Raw genomic sequence first — 23,170 nt, 5'->3', positions numbered from 1 at the left:
GAATAAGGTCTCTGCTCTCATGTGGCCTATGATGTTGTCAAGGAAGACAGGGGTGGAAACAAGGGAGGCCATTGTGGTGACTTTCTTGCTGAGTTAGAACTGTCTTCAGGTTATACTAGGGTCACAAAAGAGAGGCGAATATATTCTACCAGGAACCGGAAAGTCAAGAAGAGCTTCACAGTAAAGGTGATATCCTGAAAAGTGAGAAGTATTTTCCAGGTAGACAAGAGAACACAGGCATTGGGGTCAGCAGAAGATGTTCAGCTTATGGCCAGGAAACTGCATATAGTTCAAAGAGTTCATTGGGACTGCAGCGTGGGGAGGCATCGGTCAGAGAGCAGGGTTGAAGGAACTGGAAGAGGCCAGATGGTCAGGGCTTTTATATGTTGGCCAAGGAGTCTGACCTCCGGCCATGGGGAAGTACTGAAGGGTATTCGGCAGGGTGGCAACACATTTATTCATTCAGGGTTTTAGAGAATAAGGTATTTCATGCCAGACACACTTCCAGGCACTAGGGCCACATCAATGTACTAACAGATAAAAATCTCTGCCCCTGTGGGTTTTTTTTTCTACTGGTGGGAAACAATATATATTAACAATTATATAGTATGTTAATAGGTATATGTATCATGTGAAAACATAGTGCAGGTTAAGGTGCATCAACTGCACTGGGAAGGGAAGAGTACAGTTTGAACAAGGGTGACCAGAGATTTGAAGGAGGCAAGGGTGAATGATGCAGCATGTGGGGAGAAGGGAGATGTCACAGGCAGAAGGAAGCTCTGGTCCAAAGGCCCTAACGTGGGAGAGGGCCTGGCCAGTATGCAGAATCTTGAAGAAGCCTAAGGGCTGGAGTTAAGTCAAGTAGGAGGGGTGGATGAAGTCAGGGAAGTAATGGAAAGGAGGCTATGGGCTGTTCAGGGCCCTATAGATCCTTTAAGACTTTGGTTTATATTTGTAGTGAGATGAACAGCCATTAGGGAGAGAAAGAGAAAGAGAGATAGAGAGAGAAGCAGAGGAGTAATAGATCCAACACATCATTTTAAAAATCAAGAAGTTCGGGAGGAGCTTCAAGATGGCAGAAAAGTGAGACGCGGAGATCACCTTCCTCCCCACAGATACATCAGAAATACATCTACATGTGGAACAGCTCCTACAGAACACCTACTGAACGCTGGCAGAAGACCTCAGACCTCCCAAAAGGCAAGAAACTCCCCACGTACCTGCGTAGGGCAAAAGAAAAAAGAATAAACAGAGACAAAAGAATAGGGACGGGACCTGCACCAGTGGGAGGGAGCCGTGAAGGAGGAAAGGTTTCCACACACTAGGAAGCCCCTTCGTGGGCAGAGACTGCGGATGGAGGAGGGGGAAAGCTTCGGAGCCAAGGAGGAGAGCGCAGCAACAGGGGTGCGGAGGGGAAAGCTGAGAGATTCCCGCCCAGGGGATCGGTGCCGACTGGCACTCACCAGCCCAAGAGGCTTGTCTGCTCACCTGCCAGGGCGGGCAGGGCTGGGAGCTGAGGCTCGAGCTTCGGCGGTCGGATCGCAGGGAGAGGACCGGGGTTGGTCGCGTGAACACAGCCTGAAAGGGGCTAGTGCACCACGGCTAGCCGGGAGGGAGTCCGGGAGAAAGTCTGGAGCTGCCGAAGAGGCAAGAGACTTTTTCTTCCCTCTTTGTTTCCTGGCGCACGAGGAGAGGGGATTAAGAGCGCAGCTTAAAGGAGCTCCAGGTACGGGCGCAAGCTGCGGCTAAAAGCGCGGACCCCAGAGACGGGCATGAGACGCTAAGGCTGCTGCTGCCGCCACCAAGAAGCCTGTGTGCGAGCACAGGTCACTATCCACACTTATCCTCCCGGGAGCCTGTGCAGCCCGCCACTGCCAGGGTCCCGGGATCCAGGGACAACTTCCCCGGGAGAACGCACGGCACGCCTCAGGCTGGTACAATGTCATGCCGGCCTCTGCCGCCGCAGGCTCCCCCGGCATTCGTACCCCTCCCTCCCCCGGGCCTGAGTGAGCCAGAGCCCCTGAATCAGCTGCTCCTTTAACCCCGTACTGTCTGCGCGAAGAACAGATGCCCTCCGGCGACCGACATGCAGAGGCGGGGCCAGATCCAAAGCTGAGCCCCGGAAGCTGTGCGAACAAAGAAGAGAAAGGGAAATCTCTCCCAGCAGCCTCAGGAGCAGTGGATTAAATCTCCACAATCAACTTGATGTACCCTGCATCTGTGGAATACATGAATAGACAACAAATCATCCCAAATTGAGGAGGTGGACTTTGGGAGCAAAGATATATGTTTTTTCCCCCTTTTTTCTCTTTTTGTGAGTGTGTATGTGTATACTTCTGTGTGTGATTTTGTCTGTATAGCTTTGCTTTTACCACCTGTCCTACGGTTCTGTCCATTTTGGTTTTTTTTTTAATACTTAAAAAATATTTTTTCTTAATAATTATTTTTTATTTTAATAGTTTTTAATTTTATTTTATCCTCTTCCTTCCTTCCTTCCTTCCTTCCTTTCTTTCTTCCTTTCTCTTTCTTTCTTTCTTTCTTATTTATTTTTTCTCCCTTTTATTCTGAGCCATGTGGAGGACAGGCTCCTGGTGCTCCAGCCAGGCGTCAGGGCTATGCCTCTGAGGTGGGAGAACCAACTTCAGGACACTGGTCCACAAGACACCTCACAGCTCCATGTAATATCAAGCGGCAAAAATCTCCCAGAGATCTCCATCTCAACACCAACACCCACCTTCACTCAACGACCAGCAAGCTACAGTGCAAGACACCCTATGCCAAACAACTAGCAAGACAGGAACACAACCCCATCCATTAGCACAGAGGTTGCCTAAAATCATAGTAAGGCTACACACATCCCAAAACACACAACCAGACGTGGACCTGCCCACCAGAAAGACAAGATCCAGGCTCATCCACCAGAACACAGGCACTAGTCCCCTCCACCAGGAAGCCTACACAACACACGGAACCAACTTTAGCCACTGGGGACAGACACCAAAAACAATGGAAACTATGAACCTACAGCCTACAAAAAGGAGACCCCAAACACAGTAAGTTTAGCAAAATGAGAATACAGAGAAACACACAGCAGATGAAGGAGGAAGACAAAAACCCACCAGACCTAACAAATGAAGAGGAAATAGGCAGTCTACCTGAGAAAGAATTCAGAATAATGAGAGTAAAGATGATCCAAAATCTTGGAAATAGAATGGAGAAAATACAAGAAGCCTTTAACAAGGATCTAGAAGAACTAAAGAGCAAACAAACAATGATGAAAAACACAATAAATGAAGTTAAAAATTCTCTAGAAGGGATCAATAGCAGAATAACTGAGACAGAAGAACGGAAAAATGACCTGGAAGATAAAATAGTGGAAATAACTACTGCAGAGCAGAATAAAGAAAAAAGAATGAAAGGAATTGTGGACAGTCTCAGAGACCTCTGGGACAACATTAAATGCATCAACATTCGAATTATAGGGGTCCCAGAAGAAGAAGAGAAAAAGAAAGGGACTGAGAAAATATTTGAAGAGATTAGAGTTGAAAACGTCCCTAATATGGGAAAGGAAATAGTTAATCAAGTCCAGGAAGCACCGAGAGTCCCGTGCAGGAAAAATCCAAGGAGAAACACACCAAGACACATATTAATCAAACTATCAAATATTAAATACAAAGAACAAGTATTAAAAGCAGCAAGGGAAAAACAACAAGTAACACTTAAGGAAATCCCCATAAGTTTAACAGCTGATCTTTCAGCAGAAACTCTGCAAGCCAGAAGGGAGTGGCAGGACATATTTAAGGTGATGAAAGAGAAAAACCTACAACCAAGATTACTCTACCCAGCAAGGATCTCACTCAGATTTGATGGAGCAATTAAAAGCTTTGCAGACAAGCAAAAGCTAAGATAATTGAGCACCATCAAACCAGCTTTACAACAAATGCTAAAGGAACTTCCCTAGGCAGGAAACACAAGAGAAGGAAAAGACCTACAATAATAAACCCAAACAATTAAGAAAAGGGTAATAGGAACATACATATCGATAATTACCTTAAATGTAAATGGATTAAATGCTCCAACCAAAAGACACAGACTGGCTGAAAGGATACAAAAGCAAGACCCATATATATGCTGTCTACAAGAGACGCACTTCAGACCTAGGGACACATACAGACAGACTGAAAGTGAGGGGATGGGAAAAGATATTCCATGCAAATGGAAATCAAAAGAAAGCTGCAGTAGCAATTCTCATATCAGACAAAATAGACTTTAAAACAAAGACTATTACAAGAGACAAAGAAGGACACTACCTAATGATCAAGGGATCAATCCAAGAAGAAGATATAACAATTATAAATATTTATGCACCGAACATAGGAGCACTTCAATACATAAGGCAAATACTAACAGCCATAAAAGGGGAAATTGACAGTAACACAATCATAGTATGGAACTTTAACACCCCACTTTCACCAATGGACAGATCATCCAAAATGAAAATAAATAAGGAAACACAAGCTTTAAATGATACATTAAACAAGACGGACTTAATTTATATTTATAGGACATTCCATCCAAAAACAACATAATAGACTTTCTTCTCAAATGCTCATGGAACATTCTCCAGTATAGATCATATCTTGGGTCACAAAGCAAGCCTTGGTAAATTTAAGAACATTGAAATCGTATCAAGTATCTATTCTGACCACAACTCTATGGAGACTGAACAATATACTACTAAATGACCAAGAGATCACTGAAGAAATCAAAGAGGAATTCAAAAACTACCTAGAAACACATAACAATGAAAACACAGGGATGCAAAACCTATGGGATGCAGCAAAAGCAGTTCTAAGAGGGAAGTTTATAGCAATACAATCCCACCTTAAGAAACAGGAAAAATCTCGAATAAACAACCTAACCTTGCACCTAAAGCAATTAGAGAAAGAAGAACAAAAACATCCCAAAGTTAGCAGAAGGAAAGAAATCATAAAAATCAGATCAGAAATAAATGAAAAAGAAATGAAGGAAACGATAGCAAAGATCAATAAAACTAAAAGCTGGTTCTTTGAGAAGATAAACCAAATTGATAAACCATTAGCCAGACTCATCAGGAAAAAAAGGGAGAAGACTCAAATCAATAGAATTAGAAATGAAAAAGGAGAAGTAACAACTGACACTGCAGAAATAAAAAAGATCATGAGAGATTACTACAAGCAACTCTATGCCAATAAAATGGACAACCTGGAAGAAATGGACAAATTCTTAGAAATGCACAACGTGCCAAGACTGAATCAGGAAGAAATAGAAAATATGAACAGACCAATCACAAGCACTGAAATTGAAACTGTGATTAAAAATCTTCCAACAAACAAAAGCCCAGGACCAGATGGCTTCACAGGCGAATTCTATCAAGCATTTAGAGAAGAGCTAACACCTATCCTTCTCAAACTCTTCCAAAATATAGCAGAGGGAGGAACACTCCCAAACTCATTCTACGAGGCCACCATCACCTTGATACCAAAACCAGGCAAGGATGTCCCAAAGAAAGAAAACTACAGGCCAATATCACTGATGAACATAGATGCAAAAATCCTCAACAAAATACTAGCAAACAGAATCCAACAGCACATTAAAAGGATCATACACCATGATCAAGTGGGGTTTATTCCAGGAATGCAAGGATTCTTCAATATACGAAAAACAATCAACGTGATACACCATATTAACAAATTGAAGGAGAAAAACCATATGATCATCTCAATAGATGCAGAGAAAGCTTTCGACAAAATTCAACACCCATTTATGATAAAAACCCTGCAGAAACTAGGCATAGAGGGAACTTTCCTCAACATAATAAAGGCCATATATGACAAACCCACAGACAGCATCGTCCTCAATGGTGAAAAACTGAAACCATTTCCACTAAGATCAGGAACAAGACAAGGTTGCCCACTCTCACCACTCTTATTCAACATAGTTTTGGAAGTTTTAGCCACAGCAATCAGAGAAAAAAGAGAAATAAAAGGAATACAAATTGAAAAAGAAAAAGTAAAGCTGTCACTGTTTGCAGATGACATGATACTATACATAGAGAATCCTAAAGATGCTACCAGAAATCTACTGGAGTTAATCAATGAATCTGGTAAAGTAGCAGGATACAAAATTAATGCACAGAAATCTCTTGCGTTCCTATATACTAATGGTGAAAAATCTGAAAGTAAAATTAAGAAAATACTCCCATTTACCATTGCAACAAAAAGAATAAAATATCTAGGAATAAACCTACTTAAGGAGACAAAAGACCTGTATGCAGAAAATTATAAGACACTGATGAAAGAAATTAAATATGATACAAATAGATGGAGAGATATACCATGTTCTTGGATTGGAAGAATCAACATTGTGAAAATGACTTTGCAACCCAAAGCAATCTACGGATTCAATGCAATCCCTTTCAAACTACCACTGGCATTTTTCACAGAACTAGAACAAAAAATTTCACAATTTGTATGGAAACACAAAAGACCCCAAATAGCCAAAGCAATCTTGAGAGAGAAAAGCAGAGCTGGAGGAATCAGTCTCCCTGACTTCATACTATACTACAAAGCTACAGTAATCAAGACAGTATGGTACTGGCACAAAAACAGAAATATAGATCAATGGAACAGGATAAAAAGCCCAGAGATAATCCCACGCACATATGGTCACCTTATCTTTGATAAAGGAGGCAAGAGTATACAGTGGAGAAAAGATAGCCTCTTCAATAAGTGGTGCTTTGAAAACTGGACAGCTGCATGTAAAAGAATGAAATTAAAACACTTCCTAACACCATACACAAAAATAAACTCAAAGTGGATTAAAGACCTAAATGTAAGGCCAGAAACTATCAAACTCTTAGAGGAAAACATAGGCAGAACACTCTATGACATAAATCACAGCAAGATCCTTTTTGACCCACCTCCTAGAGAAATGGAAATGAAATAAAAAATAAAGAAATGAGACCTAATGAAACTTAAACCTTTTGCACAGCAAAGGAAACCATAAACAAGACCAAAAGACAACCCTCAGAATGGGAGAAAATATTTGCAAATGAAGCAACTGACAAAGGATTAATCTCCAAAACATACAAGCAACTCATGCAGCTCAATATCAAAAAGAACCTGAATCCAAAAATGGGCAGAATACCTAAATAGACATTTCTCCAAAGAAGATATACAGATTGTCAACAAACACATGAAAGAATGATCAACATCATTAATTATTAGAGAAATGCAAACCAAAACTACAATGAGATATCATCTCACACTGGTCAGAATGGCCATCATCAAAAAATCTAGAAACAATAAATGCTGGAGAGGGTGTGGAGAAAAGGGAACCCTCTTGCACTGTTGGTGGGAATGTAAATTGATACAGTCACTATGGTGAACAATATGGAGGTTCCTTAAAGAACTAAAAATAGAACTACCATATGACCCAGCAATCCAACTACTGAGCATATACCCTGAGAAAACCATAATTCAAAAAGAGTCATGTACCAAAATGTTCACTGCAGCTCTATTTACAATAGCCAGGACATTGAAGCAACCTAAGTGTCCATCAACAGATGCATGGATAGAGAAGATGTGTCACATATATACAGTGGAATATTACTCAGCCATAAAAAGGAAGGAAACTGAGTTATTTGTAGTGAGGTGGATGGACCTAGATACTGTCGTACAGAGTGAAGTAAGTCAGAAAGAGAAAGACAAATACCATATGCTAACACATATATATGGAATTAAAAAAAAAAAAGAAAATGGTCAGAGAACCTAAGGGGAAGACGGGAATAAAGATGCAGACCTACTAGAGAATGGACTTGAGGATATGGGGAGGGGGAAGGGTAAGCTGCGACAAAGTGAGAGAGTGGCATGGGCATATATACACTACCAAACGTAAAATAGATAGGTAGTGGGAAGCAACCACATAGCACAGGGAGATCAGCTCGGTGCTTTGTGACCACCTAGAGGGGTGGGATAGGGAGGGTGGGAGGGAGGGAGATGCAAGAGGGAAGAGATACGGGGACATATGTATATGTATAACTGATTCACTTTGTTATAAAGCAGAAACTGACACAGCATTGTAAAGCAATTACACTATAATAAAGATGTTAAAAAAAATCAAAACGATAATTCAGCTAGTGAGCTAAGCACAGACGGTCCAAAGCAGAAGCAGAAACGCCGGTAAGGAGGCTCTTATAATAATCTAGGCAAGAACTGATAGTGGTTTTAACCAAGATGGTAGCAGTGGAAGAGATAAGAAAGGGTAGATTCTGGATATATTCAGATTTTCATTGTGGAATTACCAGTCTTGCAGTGTAAAGGGTAACATTTTACTTAACGTTTATTCAGTGCTTACTATGTGCCAGATACTAGTCTGAACATTTTCTTTGTATCCTCTCATTATTTTCCACAGCCATCCAGTGAAAGAGGACTCATTATTATTCTCTACTTTACATATGAGGGAACTGAAGCAGAGAAATAATATTGGAGTTGGGGAAATCAGAAGCTCATTCCAGGTACCAGATGATAAGGGTCTGAGTTAATGCCATAGCATTGGAAATGAAGCAGGAAAGCAGGTGGTGAAGTAGCAGGGAAAAGATAGTATTTTCCATCTTTAGTTATTTTATTTCCTTCTTTCTGAGCAGGGCATTGCATAAGTGGCCATTAAGATGGTGCAGGCGGCTTGCAACTCTTCTCTGGGCAGAAGTGCTTTTGGAAACATTTTCTTTGTAACGCAATGAGAGACATTGTTTGCAGAGCTATCATTTTGATTCATGGGGGAAAGTATTTCAGATGATAATAAAGGAGATAGTTGAAAATAACTGCAGTGTAAATGTATCCTTAAACAGAGAGAGATGGTGGAAATATAAAAATTGAGAGCGTTGAGGGAAGATTTGTATAATAAATGTTTTAATTTCTTTACCACACCATCTTCTGCTAAGTAAATTTGTAAAGGAGGGGCATAATTTCGATCTTACCTGTGGGATGACAGGCAATGACAATTTGCACGTCTGGAATGACCTGAAATGGGTTTTATTAATGAAGTTCTCCGCACTAGGGTGGCAGAAGGATATAGTGTGCTAGATTATGTACTGGATTCAGTTGTAAAAGTCCTTGATTCTAGTTCTAATGCTGAGACTTGTGTTATAAAACTTCTTTATGCCTTATTTATAAAACAAAGATAATATGAGATAGCCATAGAATGGATGCTTCCAAGGCTTTTTAAGGATGAAGAAAGTACAAATGAAAAGAACATCATGAAAAACTAAAATCTCAAATTATGAACATTTAAAGGGAGAAGGTTAAAAATTATTTACTCACTCTAGGGAATTTTTCTGTTGAATTTACCATTTTGACAGTTTGCCCAAAGAAAGGGATACAGCAGTTAGAAGTCATTAAGATTTACAAACGTCATTTGTCATCACAGCTGGAAGTCTCAATAACAACTTTTCAGTCTAAACTACATTGCAAGTCTCAGCCTTCATCTTTCGGGGCATCAACTGTAGTTTAAAATAATCCTTCCTTTAGATTTCTTTGTTCATGGGAATATTTACTCTGTTTAAATGCAATTTATGTCCATACCCCTAAGTTAAATCTCCATTTTGTGCCCTCAGGAATACATTAAAAAATATAATCTATATAGCTTAAAGATTGTGATTTGAGCTGTGTCAAAATTTAACCTTATGCAACTCACATTTAAATAATTTGAAAATTGACATAACCTTGTACTTGTTGATAGGCTAAAAATGCAGAAATTGTTAAACTGTATCATTTGTGAGACCAATAGACCATGATTTATAATAAGTATACTTTATTACTTATTTTTCATTTCTATGGGAGCTGGTGAGCACATAAATATTATGGACCATAAACTAAAAGTACTGGTTTTAAATTAAATTTTAAATTAAGTTGCAATTTGAAGATAGTTTAGAATATGGAGAATTCTTAGCCATTTGTATGTTAATTAGTTTTCAAAATTATTTTTTAAATGTCTAGTTTCATGGCAGATTTGAGCAGAAATGGTTTCTCAGTGATCTTCCGGTTACTTTAAAACAGTATTGAAGGAAGAAAACATGCAGTGTTGTATTAGCATTTTATGGTTGAAAAAGGCTGTTTAAAGTCATCTAGCCTTGGAATCTCAGCCTCTGCATCTCCAGGTTAGGAATGAGATGAAATTATTGGAATTGCCTTTACAGTACATAGCATGTGCATTTCCAGTGCCAGGGAATGTATTATTTCACCAGGGGATCTATTTTCTCATTAGAATTTTAGACGGATATTTATATTGAATCCAAATGCATCTGCCTCTAAACCTTAGGTCCTTGTTGCAACCACTGGGACTGAGTGGTATGAATATAATTAATTTTCCATGTGACAATTCTTCAAATATTTGAAGAAATCTATCATGTAAGCCACCTTTCTTCCCCCACTCCTTGCCTCTGTCCTCTCTGCTTAAGGCTAAACAACCCAGAAAGAAATGTTATTTGTGAAACAGAGGCAAGAACCCTTACCAGTCTGGTTAAGTTTAGCAACTTATCATTTAGGAGCTATACGTTCCCTTTGGGGAACACTAAAAATATATTTCCTTATCTTCAGTCTTTTGGGATTGATTTCACATAGATTACTAGTAGCTCCACCTCCTCCCCAGTGTCTTGAAAAACAACTCATGAATCAAAACACTTGAATTCATCAAAGGATTTGCAAACTCTCATAAGATGTCTATATTCATCTTGGGTTTTTTATTTTTACATTTTGTTTTATTGTGGTAAGAATAAAACACATGAGATCTACCCTCCTAACAAAATTGTTAGTGTCCATGACATTATTGCTGACTATGGGTGCAATGGACAGCAGATCTTTAGAGCTTATTCATCTTGCTTAACTGAAACTTTATGCCAGTTGATTAGTAATTTCTCTTTTCTCTGTCTGCCCAGTCCCTGGAAACCACTGCTCCACTCTTTGAGTCTATGAATCTGACTATTTTAGACACCTCATATAAATGGAATCATGCAATATTTTTCTTTCTGGGACTGGCTTATTTCATTTATTATAATGTCCTCAAGATTCAACCATGTTGTCACATATTGCAGAATTCACTTACTAGATGGTTATTATAAAACAAAGACAACAGTTGTTAGTGAGGATGAGGAGAAGTTAGAACCCCTGCACACTGGAGATGGGAATGTAAAATGGTGCTGCTACTATGGGAAGCAGTACAAAGTTTCTTCAAAGAGTTAAAAATAGGCCTATCATATGATCCAACAATCCTGCTTCTAGGTATTTATGCCAAAGAATTGAAATCAGGATCTTGAAGAGATATTAGCACCCCTACTGTGTAACTATTCACAATAGCCAAGATATGGGAACAACCTAAATATCCATAGACAAATGAGTGGATAAAGAAGATGTGGTGTGTATATACAATGAAATACTGGTCAGCCTTAAAAAACAAGGATATTCTGCTCTCATCTTGGGTTTTGATACCTCCTCAGATGCTCTTTTTTTTGCTCTTCTGTTCTGCTTGGAAGAAAAAATTAAATCACAATAAAAGTGAAAAAAAAGTGTGTATGTGTGTGTGATTCATGTTTGTTGCACCATTGGCACAGAGCAATTGGCCATGCCCCATTTTGATATTTTCATTATGAACATAATTAGAACTCTGTGGTCCCAAGTCATTTTCGGATATCTCAACCTCTTCAGCAGCTTTTTTCGCAGGTCTGTGATAGTCACTCTTGTCTGCACATGAATATGTGACTTCCTCTCCAGATTTTAGATAATTTTTAACTGAAATTGTTAATAATTACCTAATAGGAATCACGGTTTTTTTGACAGTTTTAAACTCTGTTGAAAATTCACCCTTTTTAGCTTCTCAAGTCCTCTTACCATGCCTGTTTTTCTCTGTGATACCTTCTTTCAGCTGATGCTGCGTAGCCGATTCCAGTCTTCCCCCTACATGGCCAGAACTAATTCTAGGGTTGCGTAGTCATTTATCTCCTATGTTTTAGTTTGTGTTTAACTTTACAGCCAATCTCACCTTGTGAGTTAGAATTACAGTCCAATGCAGCAATCCCCTCATCCCTTCCTCTATATTTTGAAGGGAAGCAATTTTTTAGCACGTCAAGTGAAGAACTCATTAGATACGCTGTTGTTCCCAAATGAGACTTCCAGCAGGTGGCCAGAGGATTGACTACACTCGCTATGACTATTTGAGCTGCACAAAGTCAATGGCAACGATTTACTACTAGGTCATTGGATTTGAAGAGTGTGTCCAGGATTCAGAACTTGAGCCTACACAGCACAGCTCTGCCATATATCAGCTACGTGACTTTGGGCAGCTTATTTAACTTCCGTGTTTCAATGTCCTCACTGTGAAATGAGAATAACAATGATACATAATTCACATTATATTTGGTGAGCGTTTAAAAAGTTAGTGTACATAAGTGCTGGGAATGGTGCCTGCTACACAGTAAGCATCAATAAGTGTTCATTGTTATTATTATTCTGGCAGTGGGTTGAGGAACTCATGTAAACGTAACTGAAAAAATTCCTCCCCTACCTGTGAGAGGGACTTATGGGATAGTAGGGAGGGGACAGGAACACTCACTTTGTCCACAAGAAGTGTGTCCACAGTGGGGTGAAAGATGCTACAGGCAAAATGTTCTCATCTCAGATGTGTTCATTTGGGTAATACCAGCACCTCCTAATACAATGCATGGTGCAAGGTAGGTATTGAGTATGCTTGATGAACTAGAATACAGGGACAAGAGCAGAAAAAAATTGCGGGGGTCACAGTTTTGCCATTGTATGGGTTAGGAGAATATTTTCTATCTGTCAAGTTGTTTGCAAGTTTTCCTGTAATAACATTACTTCTATTTCCCTATCTCCCTGCCTTTTTTTTTACCCCTAATGCTTTCTACTATGCTTCCTAAAGTCTGTCCTCAGGACCTGCGATTCCCTCAGAGATGTTGCCACCTCCTCTTCCAACAACTCTGCTTCTTTCTGATGTTCTGTTAAAATGATTGCTACAGTTGCACCAAATCCTGGGATAAGTTTGAAGCCACCAGATGAAAGAAGGTCAGAGAGGTCTAAGGGATTGCCAGAGACATAGACAGTGCCCAAATTCATGGAATTTTAGGCTCACTGTTACTTTCTCATCAGATATTTTTTAAAAATAAATTTATTGTTTAATTTATTGATTTTTGGCTGCATTAGGTCTTTGTTGTTGCACGTGGGCTTTCTCTAGTTGCGGTGAGCAGGGGCTACTCTTCGTTGTGGTGCACAGTCTTCTCATTGTGGTGGCTTCTCTTGCTGTGGAGCACAGGATCCAGGCGCGTGGGCTCAGTAGTTGTGCCACGAGGGCTCAGTAGTTGTGGCTTGCGGGCTGTAGAGCGCAGGCTCAGTAGTTGTGGCACACGGGTTTAGTTGCTCTACAGCATGTGGGATCTTCCCGGACCAGGGCTCGAACCCATGTCGCCTGCATTGGTAGGCAGATTCTTAATCAATGTGCCACTGGGGAAGCCCTCCCATCAGAGATTTGCTCTGTGCTCTTTCCTTCCCTCCACTAGGAATGTTAGTAAGAGAGGGTTAATGAAGGAAGCTAGTCCCTACTCTTTTTTATGTAACCTATAAATAGATTGTAAAATAATATAATAACCATAATACACTGAATAATTTCTAATATGCCAGATTTTTGCCTTAGAGATATATATCATTGTGAATCATAAAAACTGTGCCAATCATTACCATCACATTTTATAGATGAGAAAACTGAGGCTCAGGGAGATGAGTAATTTGTGATCCAGGCATTCAGTGACAAAGTCCAATTTGAACAGACTAAAAAAACTCCAGAACCAATTGTACATAGTATACTACTCTGTGGTCCCACATGGAGGAGTATCAACACTGACGGGAAACTATGACAATGTAGGAAGGGATGGAGCCACTGTGCCAGGTGTGTTAAGGAGGGATGTCTAGGGCCTGGCCATATTACAACATTAAAATTATGCTGCTTAAGTGCTTGCCTACTTGGTCTACAACTAGGGCCTGCACAAAAGCCCAGATTTAAAAAATAATCAGAAGTATCTTTATCGAGTATGTATGAATATGGTCACAGGAAAAGGTCATAACAGAGAGCTGAAACTGATAGATATCACATAGATGATTATATCTGAGATTTACTAAACTTGTATCAATATTAAGCTGCCATTGAAAAAAGATAGCAAGTCAAACAGATTGAGGCATACGTATAAAAAATGGATACCTGAAGGACTGAAGAAGAAGGTATGATAAAATATGTAAGAAAAAAAAGACACTAATAATCCCCTTTCCCCAGAAAAACTAGGGTGTAAAGCAAAATCACCTGAATACAGCTTTTGAGCATTGATTTTTCACTGGTTTTCTATAGAGACTAATTCAATAGTTTTAAGAACATTTGAAAACCCTCTATATATACTACTAATTTTTAATAATCTACAATGCATAATGTTTATCATTACTATAAAAACATTATATTCACCATTCATATTTCTTTTTATTCATCTACTCTTATTGAATTAAATAATGTTACTACTAGGAAATCTTCCTATGCTACTGAATACTTTAAAGTCATAATATGGAGATTACATGCTGACCTTGATTGGATACATTTTAGAATTTTCCTTTCTACCACCACATGTGTGTCTGTTTAGGTGTTGTGCCTCGCAAATAACCACAAGCTTATTTTGTCCTGTCCAGTGGAGGGGGAGGAGTGTCCCTGCTGGAGGCTGCTCTGTGTGAGAAGAGAAAACATTGACGCTTAAAGACCTCCAAAGGCATCCACTTAAGCCTCATACCAGGTTCAGGAGGGCTGGTTATATCAGCCTAGAGCTGGCACAGGAAAGACACGATTCAAGCAATCCTTGGCTTGGGGATTCTGGGAATATAAGTCCTACCTTGTGACTCTGTTATAGATTTGACCCATTCATCTCTTAGTAACAGCTCAGTTTATAATCTAAAGCATTGAGACACACCTCAGTTACACATATGAGGCCTCATGAAAGTCAATTCTTACCTCCTACTCTTCCAAAGTTAGTGGTTGGAACCCATATTGGCTTTCCCCCCTTAGTGAATGAATTGAGAGTGAGAAAAAAGGAGGAGGAAGAGAAAGGGAGAGAAAGAAGGAAGGAACGCAGGCAGTAAGGAGGGTAGGAAGAAAGGAAAGAGAACGTTGCTTGATTGATCTTGAAGAGATTGAACCTTCGGTACCAGGAAATTTGGAAGACATATTCTCTGGAGTACTTATTTTACTTCTGGCAGTAAATAAAGCCCTTAGGGAAGGTTATTAATTTATCTGGCTTATTTAATATATTCAAGTACCCTATTTCATACTCCAGTGGCCTGAAACAGTTAATTTACCCTTTGAATGGCATGAATGGTGAACATTTACACCAAGTCTTGGCACTTTACAATATTCGACAAACATCTGGTATTTTTTGCTTAGGTTTGCTTTATTTTTTATTAATATTTATGGAGAAGGAAAATAAAATAGTAATGTTCTGTTGAAGATACCAGGACAGTTGTTGGCTAGGGTGCCATCTCAGAGTGAAAGATGCCTTCACCTAGGGCCCTGATCCTGGGGGAAGGAGACAATATCAGAAAGGAAAAGGGAAGGAGGGAGATGGAAAGGAGGGAGATGATGTCAAATCCCCTTGGCTTTGTGTGCTCTTGCCCTTTTTATCTGGGGTGCAGTAACTGTCTATCTCACAACCTTGAATTCTCTAAACCTCATGTCTGTCTTCTCATAGATGCTTTATGAGCTGACATGTGGGTGCTAGAATGGGATTCTGGAAATTACCAACTGATTTTTATTCCTCTGGATATATTGGTTGCCTGGTGCGCTAAAATAATGTGAATTGGTTTTGAAATGAAATGTCACTTGTCCAAAAAAACCACATAATAATTTGTTTAACTTAAACAATGGGGAGGAAAGGGAAGACATCTGAACTGCATTTCTTATGTAAATGAATGTTTATTGGACTTTCGGATGCTATAGAAATACAGCTTCTGTACTGAGGAGGCATGATTACACGTATTGATCATGCAAGAGGACTATAGATCAGTACGAAAACTGCTGTACCCTTTAGTTATTTTGGAGACAAACATATTAATCGTGTAAGGTAAAATTGGATGCTGCTTTCTGTCTTTGAAAGCTGTGCGGATGCCTTTGTGTTCCAGGAAATGCTTGGTGCAGAACCATCAGATTCCACGTCTCCTCAAAGAAGAGGTGTGTTGAGGTAGAGATAGTGCTTGGCAAGCCCCAGGCAAAAAGCATTCTCCTTATTCTTATAGAGCCAACAGAATTGATGAATTAAATAAATAAATGAAAAATACAATGGATAGACGAGTAAATGGAGAAATAAAAAATATAAGTGACATCCTTAAAGTAGCTCTTGGTGAGCCCACACTCCCAGATATTCAACAAATTACTCATGGAAAAGAGAAGCTTGGAAATTGTCAAATGCCTGAGGTTAACCACAGTGAGTGTTGGCTCTGGTCCCTCCAGGACACCAGCAATTGGCTGAAATAAGGGGAGCTGGAATTCCAGAGCAGTCCGGGTCTGCCGTTCTAGCTCAGTGGGCTCGGGGAGGGAGTTTAGAGCCGGCTTGCTCCACGGCGGCCCGCAGGCCCCGCACCTCGGGCCCCTGCACGTGCTCCCTCTCCGCTCCCTCCCCACCTCCTCGACTCCCCAAGGGGAGGGAAATGAACCTTCAGGTGCGACCCAGCAGGGGGCGTGGGTGAGCTGACCCGAGGGCAGCCCGCCAGCGTCCCGTTGTGTGGGTGTGGGGTAACTTGGGTGGGAACGGCGTGGAGGCCACCACGACGAAGTCCTGCGCCTCGTCGATGGGGTGTGTGCAGAAAGAGCGCGGATAAATAGGAGGCTCCCTCTTCCCGGCGACACTCGTGTAGCCGGTCGGCCGCCCGCCCGGGGTGTTCGCCCGCCCGGTAGCCGGGTGCCAGCCTGGGGAGTAGTTTTGCTTCCTGCTAGCTCCGGGATTCGTTTCCAGTCACCCCGTCGGGCGCCCGTGGCCCGGGAAGGGGGCGCAGGAGGAGGCGGGAGACTCGTCTCGGGGCTGCTCGGCCCGGCAGCGGGGTTGATGGCCCGAGCCGCCCCGGGCAGCGGCGCCAGCTCCCTGCCACTGCTCCTGGCCCTCGCCCTGGGTAAGTGGCCGAAGTGGGCGCTGGAGACCCAGGAGGAAAGTCTAGGGTGGAGTCGCAGGGAGGGCGAGACTTCCGCGCTGGCATTTGGACCCGAGGGGGTCCCTGGGGTTGGCAGGGGCAGCTCGAAGAACTTGGACGACTGGGGTAGCACGAGGTTAAGGATCCGGCACTTGGGCACCTGGGGCTGCACCTGTTGCGGCGGCCCTGGGCGCAGGGGGCGGTCCTAAGGCGGAAGGGATCCCGTGGGCGGGCGCAGAGAGGAGGGCCGGGGCGCCGGTGCCCTTGGGCGTTGCAGAGCTGTGCCCGGGAGCGAGGAGGTGTGGCAGGTGGAGAATTTTGGGAAATCCACCAAAGCGGGAGCCTGGGAGACTAGACCGAAAAGACATCCCCTGGGAAGAAGAGGAAAGGGAACTCCTTGGCTTGAGATGCAGGCCGCCGGGAGTGCGGAGCAGGGTGGAGAGCAGTTTGCCTGGGCACCCTGGGCGCGTGCTAGAGAGAGGAAGGGGACGACCCCGGAGAGACAAGAGCTGAGGAAGGCCCGAAAATGAATGATTCCACCCCTTTCTTCCCGGCGAAGTTGGGAGGTGCAGGAGGAGGGAGAAAAGATTCAAATTTTGAGACCTGGATCTCCTGTTCCTGATAGGGAAACAAAAGGAAAGGGAGATGACATATTTTACTGAGGGCACTATTGATGAAACACATAGCTGCTTTACTTGGAGTATATTATTTCCTGTTTTAAGGAGAAGTTGCAGAGAGAAAACTTTTCTTCACTTCGATGGTGAAACTTGGGTGGTTAGGTTAAGGACTACTGGGTGTGGTCGGTCACCTGGTGTGAGGGGAGAGTGGCCAGTGGGAGAAGTGGTAGGGTGCCTGGCCCTCCCGGAGGCTCTCCTCACCTCCTTGGGAGTCAGTGCTGGCAGAGAGAGAGCTGGAACTTCGGATGCTGGGGCAAGTTTATACTGCTGGAAGCAGGGTTCCCCTCACCCTCTAGTATGGGAAGGTAGCAGGTAGATACTTAAGTGGGAAAATCCTACTACTGCAAGGCATCCCCTCTGCATCATGGTCATTTGTGCGGGGTGCAGGCAGAGGGAAGGGAAACTGGCAATATTTTGTAGTCCTAGCTGGGATGAAGGGTAGGGACATCTGGGCTTGGGGCATCAATGTGGGAGGAGGGGCGTCTCCACAGCTGAAGTGTCTATGTGATGAGGACACTACCTTCCAGCCTGGAAAGGGCCAGGCTTTCTCTTATGGAGGAAAAGAGGTGAGATCTAAATGGAAACCTCCATTTGGCTGTGACCTTGGAATAAGAGAGGTGCCTTAGGGCTTCCCTGGTGGCGCAGTGGTTGAGAGTCCGCCTGCCGATGCAGGGGACACGGGTTCGTGCCCCGGTCCGGGAGGATCCCACATGCCGCGGAGCGGCTGGGCCCGTGAGCCATGGCCGCTGAGCCTGCGTGTCTGGAGCCTGTGCTCTGCAACGAGAGAGGCCACAACAGTGAGAGGCCCGCGTACCGCAATAAAGAAAAAAAAAAAAAAAAAAAGAGAGGTGCCTTAAAAGTGTCACGACCTTGGCCAGAAGTGGATCAGACTTAGATCTTGGTTAGAGAGAAAGGACTGATTTACAAACCCTGCAGAGGAAGAGGTCAGAAACAATTTAGTGATGGAGTGATGGGGAGCCTGATGAAGGGCAATGGGCCTGAGAGTTAGGCCTAGAGACAGTACTATGCTTTTGCCAGCATCACTTGGATGAAGCTGGCATTCTCTTCCTCCATTTTATCTGGTCTGTCCTACTGTCAAAGTGTTTACTGAAAATCTGCTACAGTCAGCAAGATGCTAGAGTATATGGGAATGGGGGTGGGAGGAGGGCTCAGGAGAGTCCTAAGACATGATTCTCGCCCTAAAAAATGTTATGTTGAAGCTGGGAATTCAGGACTAACAGATATGAAACAATAGGAGAAAAAGTCATGAAACCGGTGAAAGGAGAGCTCAACAGGGAGGGATGGAGCAGTGGGGAGATTGCATGGAGGACCTGAGTGGATTTGAAATAGGATTTGAAATATCAGTAGTAGGGGAGAGAGGGGGATGAAAGGCGGTAAAAGCATTTAGTAAAGGGTTGGTGATGGGAATGAGATTAATTTCCTGGAGAGACAGGAAGTCAGCCTGCCAGAAAGTAGAACTGATGAGAGGCAGACAAATTATGAAGAGCCAAAAAAGCCAGATTAAAATATTTTGATATAAATCAATAAACAGTTAATCACACACCATCATAGGCCTTGAATACAGAGTGATATAATACAAACAATGATTTAAGGAGATAAACCTGGCAGTGGGGTGCAGTGTGGGAGGAGGGGAGAGGGCCAGAGGACCTGATTGTCTCAGGTATAATCCAGGCACAAGCTAATACAGGGCAAGATTAGGGTGATGGGCCAGCAGAAGTGTTATGGTAGAAATGACTATTGCAGGTTGATGGACATTCTTCCCTATTTACTATCACACGTTACTTTATTTTTTTCTCAAAACTTGTCAAAAGGAAGAAATGAAGAAACGAAACAGAATTCTAATCCAGTGCTGTTGTAACTCAGGGTAACCTAAGTGGGCAACTGCCTCGTTGACTGTTTGGTTTAGGGAATTGAATTCAGTCTCTAGACCCCCTAAGAGGCTCGACTCCTTGCAAAATCCCAAAGGATGTAATTTGTTGACATCAGTGTCTCCATTAATTGGTCCTATTTAACTTTTAAGTCTTATTCCTAATTTAAGTCACATGTTATCTTATTTACTTCTTGAAAAGAACGTGAGCAATGGCTGTGTGATGTTCTAGGTGCGCACGTGCGTGCGTGTGTATGTGTGTGTATGTATGTCACAATGAAAGTGTCTTGAGAGCGGGTACTGAGCAGACGTGAGACCTGGTTCCAGCTTCTGCCATTCCGTGACTTGAGATGTCTGTAAGTTACAATTTTCTGAGCATTGTTTTTCTCATTTATAAAATAAACGAGTTGCTTTAGATGAGAGTAAGGTGCTTACCAACTTGACATTCTGCTCATTTTTTTTTTTTTTTTTTTTGCGGTACGCGGGCCTCTCACTGTTGTGGCCTCTCCCGTTGCGGAGCACAGGCTCCGGACGTGCAGGCTCAGCGGCCATGGCTCACGGGCCCAGCCGCTCCACGGCTTGTGGGATCCTCCCGGACCAGGGCACGAACCTGTGTGCCCTGCATCGGCAGGCGGACTCTCAACCACTGCGCCACCAGGGAAGCCCTCTGCTGATTTTTAATGAACATTTTACTGGGAATTTAAGAGAAAATTTTTTTACAATAATATTTAACTTCCATTTACTTGTAATGGGTCTTTGTTTCCTGTAAACTTTACCTTAACAAAGAGAACCATGGATGCTTGCTTCTTTGATAAATATGGTAAAGGGGCAATAACTTTGTTTAAAGTTTTTTTTTTTAATCTTGAAGAAATTGGACTCCCTATTTATTCTGTTTTTAAATTTCTCCCTCTCATCCAATTGCTATAACAAACTAAAGCTAAAATCACAACTAGTGAAAAAGGGAAAAAAAGTTTCTTTTTAAAAAAAATGAGTGAGTTTTAAGGTCAAAAATATGTTCCCCTCCTTATTAAAATCTAAACCATTAATATATGTAAGTTGGTTCTTTAAGTTCTTCTTGAGAATATGAATGTATTCATGATGTTTCAAGTTGTAAAGCAAGTAGGCAGCAGCAGGTAAAATTCTCATTGTACAAAGGAAGTAGCTGAAGCCCCACACAGTGATGATTTTAGAATGTGCCTTTTCAGATATGCTTTTGGGCTTAGAAGAGCATTGGGAGATTTTTTCCTCTTCAAAAATCCTAGGTTTCGCAGGCCACACTTGCATATTAACAAGTGTTACAAATCAAATTTTGCTATTGCTCCATTCTCAGTTGTGTGGAAATTCCCAAACAATTCTGGAAGAAAGATCCCAATAGTGCAGACAAGCTTTGTAGTGGCCACTGAAGGTGGCCCTGCTGATGCTTGGCCTGCAAATATCTGTGCTGAGGTCAAAGGTGCCCAGGACAGAGAGTCCATGTGTCTGTCTACACTCCTGGCACTGCCCCATCTCTGTTGAGACTGCTCACCCCAGTACCCTCTGCTCCTGAAATCCGTGGAGAGCCCAGTGGGAAAGCCTCATCTTGTTTTTTTCTCACCCTCTAATAGTAATCAACTCATGAATGTCACTAGGAGGCTGAGGGGACAGTCAGAGGAACAGCACCAAGCTGTTGCGTGAGTCACTCTTCTAATCCATGAACCATGCTTGTCAACTTCTCCACTAGAATTAGTGTCTTCCCAGGAGGGTCCAAATAAGCCAGAATCTGGGCTGCATGCAGTTTAGGCTTAAGTCACGATCCCTATACTCTTCTAAAACTGCAGACAAACCCCTGGATTCACAAAGAATCCATATTCCAGTTGGTCAAGAGTCCTCCAAAGTAAAATTTAAGAGGAAAGTCATCTGATTAGAATGGCTATGCTTTGTACTGCTAATGACTGCAGTTTGCCCGGCCATATCTGTGTCTTAAGAGAGGAATCTTGGTAGCCCAGATGAATCTATAATTGCTAGATTTTAAAGAAATGAGGAGATTTTTTAGATGGTTGGAGAGAGATTGGGTATTTAATCTTAATTTACATCAGTTAGGTAGTAACATACTTTGATTATCAGCAAGATCAAGTCAAATAGCGAAGAAGTACTTTTATTCATTCTTTACATTTTTTGAGGCTATGTAGTATATTATTTACCTGACCTGTAGATCAGAAGCACTGATTCTGAAACAGTGACAAAATGTATAACAATGTTTGTGTTCAGCCTTCTTATTTCAAAGTGTCTCAGTTGGTTGTATAACAGGATGAGTTACTAATATAGCATTTATCTCTTTGCAACACCATGGATTTACTCATTCCATTAGCCTTATGTTTGAGATGTTGAGATGTATAAAGAGTTCCTGGCACATAGTGGGAGCTGAAAACATATTAGTTAATTGAATGAGTGAATACAAGTGGCTGTTTGTGACAATGCCCAGGCATTAAAGGAACAGTAGGTTCAGTAAAGAAAACAGTTCTATTTCTTGTTGGCAAAACATGACCACTACTCAGAGATGATGTAGAAGGACGTGTTTCTTCATCTCTTCTTACTTGGGACTTGCTTCCCGTCTTGATAGAGATCCTTTCACAGATGGACTTTTGTTTGGCAAGTAGTAAGTCTACTTCTGTTTCTCATGTTCAGTAATGCTACCTATCTCTCATATATTTGGTTCAAGGGCAGATCTCATCAGTCAAAATATAGGTTTTTCAAATAGGTGTTTCAAGCGGGGAGGGAAAAGCATTGGACTCAGGCCATTCTCCAATGGTTCCTTAAAAAATGCCCTTTGAATTCTGTGAGGTGTGAGGCGATTTGCACTCTTATTTGATTAGAATTTCTTCTAATGCACATGTGTTTCATTAGCTGGGAGTAACCAAGTTGTTATGTTAACGGGTTTCTGCTTAGTATTAAACATATAAAAAACCTTTGGTGGCGCCTGTAGAAGTTGAGATAGATTTGCTGTGGAGGCTGAATGCGGTCTGACTTAGTGTTGAGGACTTCTCTGACTAAGGTTATGTCTAAATATTTCATAGCTATCAATTGTCTGGATTCCTTGATGGTTAGATCTAAGTACTGTAAGCCACACAGTCCAGGCCTGTCCAGAGCAGGAGAGGAAGGCTTACCTCTGCCCCTAGTGCAGAAAGCCCACTAATAAGGACAGGAAATTCATCAGAGCTGAATGAGGCCATTTTAGGAGACCCAGACTCGATTTGTTCATCACCACCTTCCTGCTGAGTTTCTGACACTTGACTGGTCCAGTCTCATAGGGTGACTGACACAAGGTTACTATGTATTCAGATATCTGTTTAACCTTGGGTATGGAATCTCAT

At 41.9% G+C, this 23,170-nt stretch overlaps 1 protein-coding gene across 1 annotated transcript in view; it reads left to right on the top strand.

Annotated features, from left to right (window-relative positions):
* The first annotated feature begins 16,882 nt into the window (after positions 1–16,882).
* BTC (betacellulin) overlaps positions 16,883–23,170 on the top strand; it is a 43,553-nt gene continuing 37,265 nt past the window's right edge. Inside the window, exon 1 of the mRNA XM_060092841.1 lies at positions 16,883–17,237. Coding sequence (XP_059948824.1) covers positions 17,174–17,237 — 64 coding nt within the window. The 5' untranslated portion in view covers positions 16,883–17,173. The remainder of the gene's footprint in view (positions 17,238–23,170) is intronic.

The sequence above is a fragment of the Mesoplodon densirostris genome, chromosome 1, assembly GCF_025265405.1.
Source record: "Mesoplodon densirostris isolate mMesDen1 chromosome 1, mMesDen1 primary haplotype, whole genome shotgun sequence".
In the NCBI taxonomy this organism is placed as follows: domain Eukaryota; kingdom Metazoa; phylum Chordata; class Mammalia; order Artiodactyla; family Ziphiidae; genus Mesoplodon; species Mesoplodon densirostris.
This window is presented reverse-complemented; position numbering and strand designations above follow the sequence as displayed.